General features: G+C 43.7%; 1 protein-coding gene across 4 annotated transcripts in view; it reads left to right on the top strand.

Moving 5' to 3' along the window:
• znf609b (zinc finger protein 609b) overlaps window positions 1-12,505 on the top strand; it is a 64,237-nt gene that overhangs the window by 2,292 nt on the left and 49,440 nt on the right. For all 4 annotated transcript variants that reach the window (XM_060886766.1, XM_060886775.1, XM_060886752.1 and 1 more), the window contains exon 2: window positions 10,063-10,935. In XM_060886766.1, the coding sequence (XP_060742749.1) occupies window positions 10,189-10,935 (747 nt within the window). In that variant the 5' untranslated portion in view covers window positions 10,063-10,188. The remainder of the gene's footprint in view (window positions 1-10,062; window positions 10,936-12,505) is intronic.

Below are 12,505 nucleotides of genomic sequence, written 5' to 3'. Positions count from 1 at the left end.
AGCTGAGCGGCTACGTTGTCTTTTTATGATATTTTGAATTGTCATTGTCCACTTTAAAAGGAACACCTGTATCCTATATGCTTATTTATTCAGATATCCGGTCAGCCAATCGTGCCAGTGCTTTACAGTCTTTCAGATACAGGTCGGTAGATACAATTAATTTTCACGTCAAACATCAGAATAGGTGAAAAGTATGATCTGTGTGACTTTGAGCATGGCGTGGATGTTGGTACCAGATGATGAGAAAACATCCTGTCAGCGAGCGGCCGTGTGGAAACGTTTTGTCGATAATAGACCAGAGGAAAATAGCCAGATCGGTTTGCGTTGCCAAGAGTAACTCACACTCACACAGTCGTTCATATAGTAACTCGCACAATCGTTCTTTACCACCGTGGTGAACAGAAAAGCATCTCGGTATACACAAGACATTTAATCTTCATGTGGATATGCTACAGAAGACCACAGCAGGTTGTCATGGGTGTAGAAACTAGACCAAAAAAAAAAAATCACCTGGTCTTTTTCTAGTCTGGGTGAATCTATTCCCAGGAGAGTCTCAGATTCCTGTTCTTGGCTGACAGGAGTGGAACCTGCTGTGGTTTTCTGTTGTAGCTCATCTCATCAGTACGGTGTTCCACCTAAAGACTGTGAATTGTGAGACACTTTTTTTCCCCCTCACCATGGTTGTAAAGAGAGAATCTTTGAGTCAGTATAGACTTCCTGTCAGGTTAGACCATGCTGGCCATTTCTCATCTGATCTCTCTCATCAGCGAGGTGTTTCAGTCTGCAGACCCTCAGTTTACAGGGTTTTTTTTTTTTTTTTTTGGTTTGTTTTTCCACACCATTTTGTCTAAACCCCTGCTAAACAACTTCAGCTTCTGAAAACAAAAAACCAAACAAACTTTTGAAATACTCAAACCAGCCCATCTAGCACCCACAACCCTGCCACAGTTTAAATTCAGAGATCACACTTTTTCATGTTGAGCTGAACATGAACTGAAACGCTCGACCTGTATCTGCATGATATATATATATATATTTGTTTTTGTATTGCAAAGCCTCCACGTGATTAGCTGACTAGATAACATCATAAACGTGCAGATGTTCCTAATAAAGTGGACGACGAGTACATGACCGTATAAGGAATCCATAAAGAAAGTCAGGACGTAATCAGTTCTATTTATCTGCAATTCCCCTTACAACGGGTTAATTATTTTATTTGCGATTGAGTAATGTTTTAGCTGCTGATATATTGTGCAGATGTCAGTATTGAGTTGTCAGTATCGATCATGTCGTTACAAGCCGAAACAGAAAGCGGCACTGATGGGGGGGAAAAATACTGGACTTTATTTTGTTTAGATTTTAGGCAACGCTACCTCGCGGTCATGTGTTTTTGGTAGCCGGAAATTCAGCCGTATCGCCTGCCAATAAAAACGATGCTGAGCGTGTGGTGCCTTGCAAGTTGTAATGGTGTCATTTCCCACCTCAAAGCGTGACGTGGGGATAAAACACGGACGCCTCAACAGAAACGTGTTTCTTGTTTGTGCCGTCGGTGCACGTAACTCGTATAAAAAGCTGCTTTAAAACGTGCGTTCAGACCTGCAGGCTTGCGAGGCTGTAAGTTCTGTTGTATTAAAGTGAACCTCGGACGTTCAAAACGGCGAGAATCTTAACGACAAGAAGCCAGTGTTGGTGTTGACCGTAATGTCGATTCACCTTCTTAAAATAACACTTGGATTGGTCAGGTTATAGATTTAAACCAAGCACTGTGACGGACCTAAAGTCGATACTGATGTAAACTCATTTATAGGTAAAGAAAAGGAAGTTCACGCTGCTCAGGGAACGGACCGGAAGAGCAGAAGACGATCACAAGAGTCGACGAGTTCTTCATGAAAGGATCGTTTTTTTTTGTTTTGTTTTTTTTTTAAACAAAAAAATTGGTTAATTGGTTGTAGTTGACCTTCACTTCAACCACTCAACGCAGTGTAATGTTTATCTATAATATGCTACATGTACCAGGAGCGATCAATATGAGAACAGAAGGAGAAGTCAGCTGGGAGTTACCGTAACAATGCGCTCAGTCGGTGTCACAGCAGCTCTGTCGTTCCCAGCATCGAGCAAAGTACTTATGATCATTTGGAATTTCTTGTAATCAATGACTAACGGTTAGCGAGCTTCAGGAGAATCATACGGACTAAGAGCCTTTCTGTTCACTCGCCCACCGCCGTGTGTTTGTGTGTGTGGTCTCATCTAGCTAGCTCTTGCTGCATAACACATTTATGTTTGCTTACGTTTGAGGAATATGATTTTCTTCGTCTCACAAAGACTTGCTTTAATTGGTGCCATTAACTGGGAAATGCATCCAAAAGGGTGTGACTTTGGATCGTATGTTTATGAATACAGCATCATGCACTGGTCTTACAGAATCAACAGGAATCAGGTCGTCCTGACAGTAAAGTCATTATTATTATTATTATTATTATTATTATTATTAGAGTAAGTCACTCATCAATACTTTACAGTTTGAAATCCACCACCGTTAGTATTTCAGCAGCGCAGACCGAGCGCCGTCAACGTAAATGTATGAAAACCCTCCCGACTCCGTAGCCGATCGCACGTGTTTATGGAAACGATTTACGTAAAGCCATGTCATCAGAGCAGAGACAAGGCTACACGGCTAGAGATGTTAGATGGTCGCCGCTCCGAACCACCCAGCCAACTTTTATTGTTCCGAGTCTCACCGTTTCAGCTCTTGACATATAGGACGTGCAGGGCATGTCTGCCGGCGGTCCTCCAGGAAAACCACAAGCTCTTAAATCCTCTGGAGAAACGTCGTCCCGCCCTGTACGTTAGCTAATTAGCGTTTAGTGACATTCAGACGCTAAACATTTTTGATTTGTTTGGTGGCTGGGATTACTGAGGTGAGTCTGTCATTGTTGTGTCTGGTTTATTTTAGCGTATCAAGTTCATTATTTTAGGTTTATTCTATTTTAAACACTTTTAATTATAGATATTTTTAAGGTTGGTTGTTTTTTTTTTACTATTACTTATTTTGTGCGTGCTTCATTTTTTTTTTTTTTTTAGGTTTTTATTTATTAATTTATTTTCTTTATGTATGAAGGGTTGTGTCTTCTTGTTACTCTTCTTCTTCTAGGGTTTTTTTGTTGGGGGGGGATTCTCTGACATTGACTTCATCCTGAAGGTCACTTTGAACTCCTTTTTGTTAGACGCAGTTCTGAATTTCAGCAGCGGATAAAAAGCCCTGTACGGATTATAAAAACGCGCCCGACGAAGGTCGAGCCGCTTAGCGATATAATCACAATATATTGTTTCAAACAATGCTCTTATTCTCCGAACACACGTTTTTTTAAAAATGCGTACAGCCCACATTAAAGCGTTTTAGAACATGAATATCGCAACACCGCCGTTGCGAGGACGACGACGACGATGATTAAGAAGCGATTATTTGGAGGTGAAAATAGACAAGTGTTTGAACGATCCATGAGGTACGCTTGATTAATTCTGTAGACAGCGCCATTTTGGTGCAGCGCTGCTTCATTTCACTTTCACTGATCTACAGTTTATTTCACTAATCTGACCTAATGAAGCTGTTCTATCTCAGAGAGAGAGGGAGAGGAAGAGAGAGAGAGAAGGAGAGAGGCATTTTTACACCACCTTTCTTCTGATGAACATCTGATGATCATGATGAAAATAAAATTGGGTATAAAAGCACTCTGTGTTTGTGCCTGCGTGTGTGTGTGTGTGTGTTCTGCACGACTGCTGTCTGTTTAATGAACAGGTTTTGACCTTCATCGTACGTTTATTCATCGGGTATTTTATCCGAAAACAAAGTACAGTTCTACCACGGAGGCGAGTCGAGGATCGAGCTCTGAGGCAGTTTTGGGATTTGAACTCGTGATCTGCTCACTAAGACCTCTAACTTCCCCCTTCTAGCACTGTATTCTTCTAAAATTAGCATAGTGGTTTAATCTACTGCAAACCGCTCCTCAAGTGAACCTGCTAACTGGTGTTTGTCCCCATTTTCTGTGTTAAATTGAAATATATAATCCAGGGCTAGAACATGCAGATTCACTCAGATTTGCTACCTGCGCCGAGATACGGTCCTGAGGTACGGAGTGCTGATTGTTGGTCAGCGTGGTTCCGGTACGCTCCATCTGAAAACGTCTGCACTTCATTAGCACGCCGTTTACTCAGCAGAAACACCGACTGTAATTAGTTATGCCTGATTTTTAATACAGCTCCTGAATGAAAAGCATTAACCTAAGAATGACCTCCTTTGATTAGCAAATTACAGAGGCCAGCTCTGCGCCGAGCATCACTCCATTATATGATTAATCGCTCGCTTCGCACACCGAGCTGTAAACGGCAGAGCGGCGGGTTAGACGCTCCGGAGCGGGGTCGTGTGGGGTCGGGGCAGAAGTCGCTCAAACCTTTCTGTGCCCTTATGTAGCGTCCCACAGGGCTTTTTGCTATCTTCTGTCAGGGCCTTTTTACACCTGGTCACTTCATGTGTTTTCTCTGATCCGATAGCTATCTGATTTGTTAAAACTGTTCCATTTACATCAGGCCACATAAATGCGTCTCGGCGAATCGGATATCGATCCGATCTTTCTACTCCCGCCCAAAATGCAAATATATTTGACCTCATTTCCGGGGTAATTGAAATGGAACACGCTTTGGTGTACGCGGTTTTCAGAATGCAATCAAAAAGAAGACGAAAAAACTCGTTACGACGGTTATGTTACAAAAAACAGCATTTACTGTTTGCTGCATTTTAAGACCCAACGAGACACCTGAGTGAAAGATCACCTGCGAGTGACGTACTTCCGTTTGGGAGGAGTATAGCGCTGACGTATGTGGCTTGAACAACCACATTCATTTACACCTGTCCAGTTTCATCTGAAATGCGTCCCAGACCACCTCCTGAAGTGGTTTGAACCATCGGATTTATATCCGTCTCAAAAACGTTTCGGAGGGCATTTAGACCTGGTCTTTTTACCATCGGATAGCTATCTGATCACAGAAAACGCATGAAGTGACCAGGTGTAAAAAGCCTCTCAGAAGCTTTTCTGCTCATCATGGTAGTAAAGAGTGGTGACTGTAGACCCTAGACTCTCAGTTCTTCGACCTCGTTCATCAGTGAGACGTTTCCTGTCACAAACTGTCACTTACTGCCTGTGTGTTTTTACACTGTTCTGTGCCAACTGTTAGTTTCTCAGCAGAGAAAATGTAAAACCAGCCTGTCTGTGACCTGCAACCACCGAGATCACGTTTTTTCCTCCGTTATAACATTTGATGAACGTTAACTGAAGCATGATTGTATGCAACATGACCAGCACAAAGACATACCTGTTATAGTGTGTGTTGGTGTTTGGGTGTGTTTGCATGGGTGTGTGTTAGTTTGTTTGGGTGAGCTTGGGTAAGTGTGTTTTGTCTTTGTGTTTGTTGGTGTGTCTTGGTCTTTGGGTGAGTGTGTTTGTCTTGGTGTTTGTTTGGGTGAGTGTGTTTGTCTTGGTGTTTGTTGGTGTGTTTTGGTGTCTTGGTGTTTGTTGGTATGTCTTGTTGGGTAAGTGTGTTTGTCTTGGTGTTTGGGTGAGTGTTTGTCTTGGTGTTTGTTGGTGTGTCTTGTTGTTGGGTGAGTGTTTGTTGGTGTGTTTTGGTGTTGGGGTGAGTGTTTGTCTTGGTGTTTGTTGGTGTGTTTGGGTGAGTGTTTGTCTTGGTGTTTGTTGGTGTGTCTTGTTGTTGGGTGAGTGTTTGTTGGTGTGTTGGTGTGTTTTGGTGTTGTGGTGAGTGTTTGTCTTGGTGTTTGTTGGTGTGTTTGGGTGAGTGTTTGTCTTGGTGTTTGTTGGTGTGTCTTGTTGTTGGGTGAGTGTGTTTGTTGGTGTGTTTTGGTGTTTGGGTGAGTGTGTTTGTCTTGGTGTTTGTGTGCCTGGGTGTTAGTAAATGTGTGAATAAGCTCTATAGAGTTCTCTTGTATTGTTTAAGGGTTATGTGAGATATTTTGGTTGCTCCACTTCCATCCTGTAAAGCACAGAACAATACACTAGAACACCCCAATCATCAGGTAAACAAGTTATGTGACCGATCAGATTTAATGCTCAGATTCCTCCTATTCCCTAAGTGCGTGAGCAGACACGGCCGACGTTCTCCCGTCCAGAGATAACACGGCTTGTGCGCCGAGCGAGATTCTTAAAAGCAGCGCTAATGCCTTTCAGTAATAGAGTTACATTAGTGAATTAGCTCATATCTCTGACCGACTTCGAGAAAGCACACACGCTCCGGCTTTCTCAACGTTTCAACACAATGCGGCGGCTCCTCTGTCAATAGCTTCGTTTTGCCAATTACGTGGGCCGGGAATTCGACAGGCAGTAAAATGCTGGAGATCACAGCATCGATCCGCGTCTGCCGTCTCGAGCCGATTTAAGGTGCTCAAATGCGGCGTGTAGCTCGTAGAGCTGCCGCAGGGCTAAACGCGAGCTCTTCTACTGGCGTTCACTCGCTCAGGACCCAGAACCACACCATAGCAGTGTTTAGCATCAGCCAGGCGACGGCTTGATCTAACGTCACGTCTAGGACGTTCCCGGGACGTAACCCAGGGTATCGCCGTATTCGAAGACGCATATTTGTGTTAGGGTCGTTAAATAAAAACAAAAAGAAAGGTTCGTCGTCACCCAAGAAAACGTGTAGAATATACGATTAACCTTCCAGATCTCTGAAATTCTCTCCGCAGAGACGTTTCTTTTATTTCAGTATAAATATTTATTAAAGTGAAGGTTTTCACTTTAAATTAAAAACACACTTTCAGTGTCACTGCTTTGTTTATTTATTTATTATAAAAATGTAAAAAAAATAAATAAAACTGTGCTGTTTTTTGTTTGTTTTTTTAAATCTAATGAACAATGAGTGCAACATTTATGGAAACGTATGGAGGGGAAAAAAAAAGAAAAGTTACCCAGTTAGTGATGGATACTTGTTTTTTTTTTTTTACATTTTTTACATCCTGTGAGCATTTTCGCCTGCGGTCTTTTCGAATCGTTCTCTAACTAGATGTCTCTGTAATCATCATCCACTTAAGGATCAGTGACGAGTCCCACTTACTTCATTTTTTTCCCCCAATCACACTCTTTCCTGACATTTCCTGAAGCTCGAGGGATTTCCTAAGTGTCAGTTTTGCGATAACGGGATACGGGAAGCGCTCTGTTCCCCTCAGCTCGGCTCCAGATGGTGCGGACTCGCTCGCCTGACCTGTGCCGCTCTGTTCTAACAGGAAGGGCAGCTGCAGGTTTTCAGGCTCCGAGGCTCGGACATCTGCGAGAGATTAGACGACAGCTCCTCGGTGGCGTTCAGCTTAATGAATCAGTCGCTGGCATCCTGTCTCCCGACTGGGACGTGCTCTCACCTCAGAGCCGACAAAGCAAATTGGAAATGCGGTATCTCACGAACGAAAGGAATCGTGATGTGATGGTTAACAGGATCACAAACAACGTGCTGCTCACTGTACAATCACACTAAGCACTATATACTCTAGATTCTAGCATATGAAGTTTTCTAGTTTTCTAGTTGGGGGAGTCGAGGCGTAATGGTTAGTCTGATTCCTAACCCTAAGGTTGTGGGTTCGAGTCTCGGGCCGGCCACGACTGATATGCCCTTGAGTAAGGCACCGAACCCCCCAACTGCTCCCCGGGTGCTGCGGCATAAATGGCTGCCCACTGCTCCGGGCATGTGTTTGTTCATTGCTGTGTGTGTGCGCTTTGGTCACCATACTTAGCTGTATGTCACGTCACGTTCTTAGCCGTATGTCATGTCAAATTAAAAATTTTAGTTTAGCGTTGTCTCAGATGGAACAGTTACGGTTTTTTTTTACTCAACAGAAGCATAAACCGTTTCCACGTCGACGCCAAGTGTGGAGCCAGACGCATGTAACGCCAGGCCGCTACGCTTTATCAGAATACAGCGATTTCTATTTATTTATTTATTTTTAGACAAAACATTGTGTAATTTAAATACGTTTGTTTGACATCTTGTCCACCGGAGTGACGTCATGAAAACATTTTTTTCTCATCCAGCATTTTAGCACCTTGTAGCTCCGCTTCTCTTGTTGAATAAAACTCGTGTATGTTATAAAAATAAAATTATATATATAATATACTCGACCAGTCGAGTCTCTTTACCTCAGAATGTTTCCAGTTAATAAGTGATTCCTTTTCCAGATCCGGTTCAAAGTCTTTTGTTGTTTTTGTGAAATTGCAGGCAGATTCACAAAGGATAAGAACTCGGATTAGGACGAATGATGATCATATCACGAATCACCAATAGATCAGAAACCATCAAGATCTGTCAGGTCTGACGATATCAAACCTGTGGAGTTTAAGATTGGCAAAAATTACCTCACGCATCAAATCGCAAAACACGACACACTTTATTTTTCCTCTGAATTGATCAAACCTGCTGTGACTTAAGAGCAGAAAATTTCTCATTTGTTTCATATAATTTTATAAAATGGACACGGTTATGGTTGAGCCTCGTCTGGCACTTTTCCCGCCATAACGATGTGCCCTCGTACACACCACGTTTCGGGTTGCGTAGTTTAAGCCACGCCCCCTTTTCTTTTTTCTGCGCAATGCCACAAGAGATCCAATCTTCAGTCTGTGGTATTTAAAGGCCACGACGGAACAAAGGCTGACGGTTCGCGATCTCGAGCCGCTAGATAGGCGCGCGCTCAGCGGGATCCGTCGGGTCACGCGCTAAACCGTGACGCCGTGACATGAGATCTCCTAAGTGCGAAGCTGAATACGCAGCTGTATACGATGACACCGCATGCGATAAACGACGACTTTCACGCTCCTCGCCTGCCATCTGAGCTGACGTGGTAAAGATAAAAAGACACGAAAGAGCGTAATGTATCCAAGACGGTAGAACCGTGTGTCATGAAGCTATTAGAGAACATAGCAGTGCTTTAATTACCTGTGTACATTCATAACAACCTGGTAACTCTGTTTAATGGCCACGTGTGTTTGGGGTGGAAGGGGGGGGGGTAATGAGGTTTTGTCTATCCTTATCTGCCTTTACAATCTCCTCAGGGCAGATGCTGCAGACGTCACTGTTAATTATTTACAATGACACGGGTCAAAGGTCCTGCTCCTTTGGCTAGGGTTAGCCTTTCAAGCTTAAGCGCGCTAAGCCTCTCTCAGCTCAGCGGTCTGTGAAAGGCTGCTTCAATTAGTTTAGGGGCATCGAGCTTGGACTATGCACCGCTTTTAAACAGCCCCTGCCCCTCTTAGGTTTTGTGTTAATTGTAGCTTAATTTTCCTGCTTTTATTCTCAGTTAATCTCGTCCTTTCATACACCGTACGTATGAGAAGTTTGCTTTTTTTTTTTTTTTTTTTACTCGTTAATCGTCATCGTACGCCGTACGCGAGCACGTTTGTTCCAAAACGACTCGCAGGGAGCGAAGATTGCGTGAAAAGCACGGCTTACATATTTTTTTTATTTTCAAAACACATGAATTTAGTGAATGATTTCATTCTAAGACTAACTATAGGGGCCGGATAACGTGACAAATTATATCATGATACGATGCACATCATGATATACAGTATAATTTAGCAAACAAACAACAAATAGTGATTTTAAGGAAGGACTAAAATTAGCTGCGTACATTCTGTATGTAAAAGAGTCATGCTACTGATGAGATCTCACATGTAGTTTAGAAGAATATCAGTAACATTTTGGCCGGTTATGAGGTAACAAAGAACAAAAATAATGGCACCAAGGAAGAGTTAATGTGTGTCTATGGCTCCTGATGAGCTGCAGTGGCTGAGCTGCTTTACTTGAAGGTTTGTTTTTACTTTTATTTGTGAACATGCTCAGTAATTTACAAATGATCAGCTTTTAGTAGCACTTTTAGTTTGTCATAAAGCCCAGCAATGCTAATGTGGAACTTTCTGGGTCATTTTATCTGTGCAGTGTTAAAGGATTATGTCTGACTCAAAGTAAGAGCTAATATGGGTTTTTTTTCTAACCGTTATCGTTTATTTCCTTTAGGGCAAGATGTGGGTGTTTGGGAACTTGGTATCGATACGTTGAGGCCACTGTTTCCCCTACTCCCCACCCCCTGGAAGTCTGAGCAATCAGACGTCGCAGTGACAGACTCGGGGAGCTGGCACTAAAATGTCCCTAAGTGGTGGCACTGCAGGCGGGAAAGGTGTGGACTCGAATGCGGTGGACCCTTATGACAGCGGTGATGAGTGGGACATCGGCGTCGGCAATCTGATCATCGACCTCGAAGCTGACTTAGAGAAGGACAAACTCGAGATGTCTGGCTCCAAGGAGGCGGGGGGAATGGCAGCTCCGCCCAGCGCCGTCGCTGCTCTGCCCGACAATATCAAGTTCGTGAGCCCCGTCGGCGCTCCTCAAGGCAAAGAGAGCAAATCGAAATCAAAGCGCAACAAGAACTCCAAGGACAATAGCACCAAGTCTCCGGCGGGAGACGGCATGAAAAAAGAGCACCAGGGACGAACCCAAGTGGAGGTTACTGGTACGACAGGTAGTTCAGGAGGCCCTGGGAACGCCACGCCTGGCAAAGGCATGGAAAAGAGTGGGAAAGCAGCCCGCAGCGTTCCAAATAGCAAAAAGGACAAGGAGGTATCGAGCGGGAAAAGCAAGAAGGAGAAAAGCGAAGGAGCGGTCGCCGTGGTCGCGATCGAGAAGGAGGTCGCTGCTAACGTTCAAGCACTTGGGAGCAATACGCGCAGCGCCTCCTTCGACAGTACTCAGAACGTGGACTTGGCCGTGACGGAGCCACACGGGAATAATGCCCTGGAATCTGTAGGAATAGTACCGCTGTCCATTAAATCGGAACCCGAGGACATGGATAACGGCGAGTGCCGACCATTAAAGAAAGTGAAGAACGAAAAGGTAAGTGTTGGCCGTTTGACTTGTTTTATCAGGCAGGAAGTGATTGAGAGGTGAAACTCTGACCAGCCCCATGAATCAGTTGCCTGGAAACCAAATAGAAAGGGTGTAAATGGGCAGCTAGTTAAGTGTGGTGCACACCTTTACTTCTAGGGGCGTAAACCTCTAGCTTTCACTCAACACGTGATACGGCTTTGAGCGTTCGAAGGCCGCGATGCAACTAAATCTGATACAATATAAATAATAAGCAACCAGCGTTCTGATTACACTTATGACTTTTCTGAGCCATAGAGAGGAACTGAGCCGGCGAAGCTCGTATCCCAACAAAGAACCGAAACCTTACAACAGGAACGTGTGCTGTTTTAGGTACAATCTGAACAGTGTTGTATCTCTGTAGAGATCTTTAGACCTTGTGCTGCTGAGAAAGGAGCCAAAACTAACAATCGCATCTTTACACCCAACGAACCCCCGACAGAGCCGTACGTTCTAGCCTTCGCTCTTTACAATAAAACTTTCTTATTGGAAGATCGTTCTAGAGATTAGTCCATGTAGAGAACGAGTAACGAGACCAGATATAATGGCCTCTCAGCTCTACTAGTGCTCTTGTTCATGTTTTGTGATGGACCGATGTTCTATGTAATAACGTTAACTCTTTACCAGCAACAGTCACTGGTTATGACAACAAGTCAGTGTTTGGTGATACCCTTCTGAATCTGCTACAGCATACGATATGATTTCAGGTCATAAGGCAACAATTCGGTCTTTGATGCTATGATGAAGGTTGGACCGTTTGACGATATGACGATGACACCAATGAATGTGATATTTCGATACGTAAAGATTTAAAGGTGTATTTGTCAGTCTGATGTTCTTTCATTCATCTTCTACCGCTTATCCGAACTACCTCGGGTCACGGGGAGCCTGTGCTCAGGCGTCATCGGGCATCAAGGCAGGATACACCCTGGACGGAGTGCCAACCCATCACAGGGCACACACACACACACTCATTCACTCACACAATCACACACTACGGACAATTTTCCAGGGATGCCAGTCAACCTACCATGCATGTCTTTGGACCGGGGGAGGAAACCGGAGTACCCGGAGGAAACCCCCGATGCACGGGGAGAACATGCAAACTCCACACACACACAAGGTGGAGGCGGGAATCGAACCCCAACCCTGGAGGTGTGAGGCGAACGTGCTAACCACTAAGCCACCGTGCCCCCTCAGTCTGATGTAAATCCCTTTAAATTTACAAAGCAAAGATTTGATATTTGATGATACAAATTTATTTGTCATTTATTACATACGAGTTTGAAAGAATCATTTACTTATGCATTTGTTCACACCAGCGGCCGATTCGATAGCCACCACAGACAGAGATTAGAAAGTTTCAATTTCATACGACCGAATTTCATACGTTTGCGAATTTGATTTATTACACAATACATTTTTGCGATGTTTGCTAACACAAAGAAATGTGATGGTGTGATTTTGGTTCATAAGGAAACGTTTCAGTATTTGAAAATGCGAATGAATCTGCTGTATGTATGACGTGATTCACTTTGGT

The sequence above is a fragment of the Tachysurus vachellii genome, chromosome 1 (genome assembly GCF_030014155.1).
Source record: "Tachysurus vachellii isolate PV-2020 chromosome 1, HZAU_Pvac_v1, whole genome shotgun sequence".
NCBI classification, from domain to species: domain Eukaryota; kingdom Metazoa; phylum Chordata; class Actinopteri; order Siluriformes; family Bagridae; genus Tachysurus; species Tachysurus vachellii.
The sequence above is the reverse complement of the archived record's forward strand: the minus strand, read 5'-3'. Positions and strand labels throughout refer to the sequence as shown.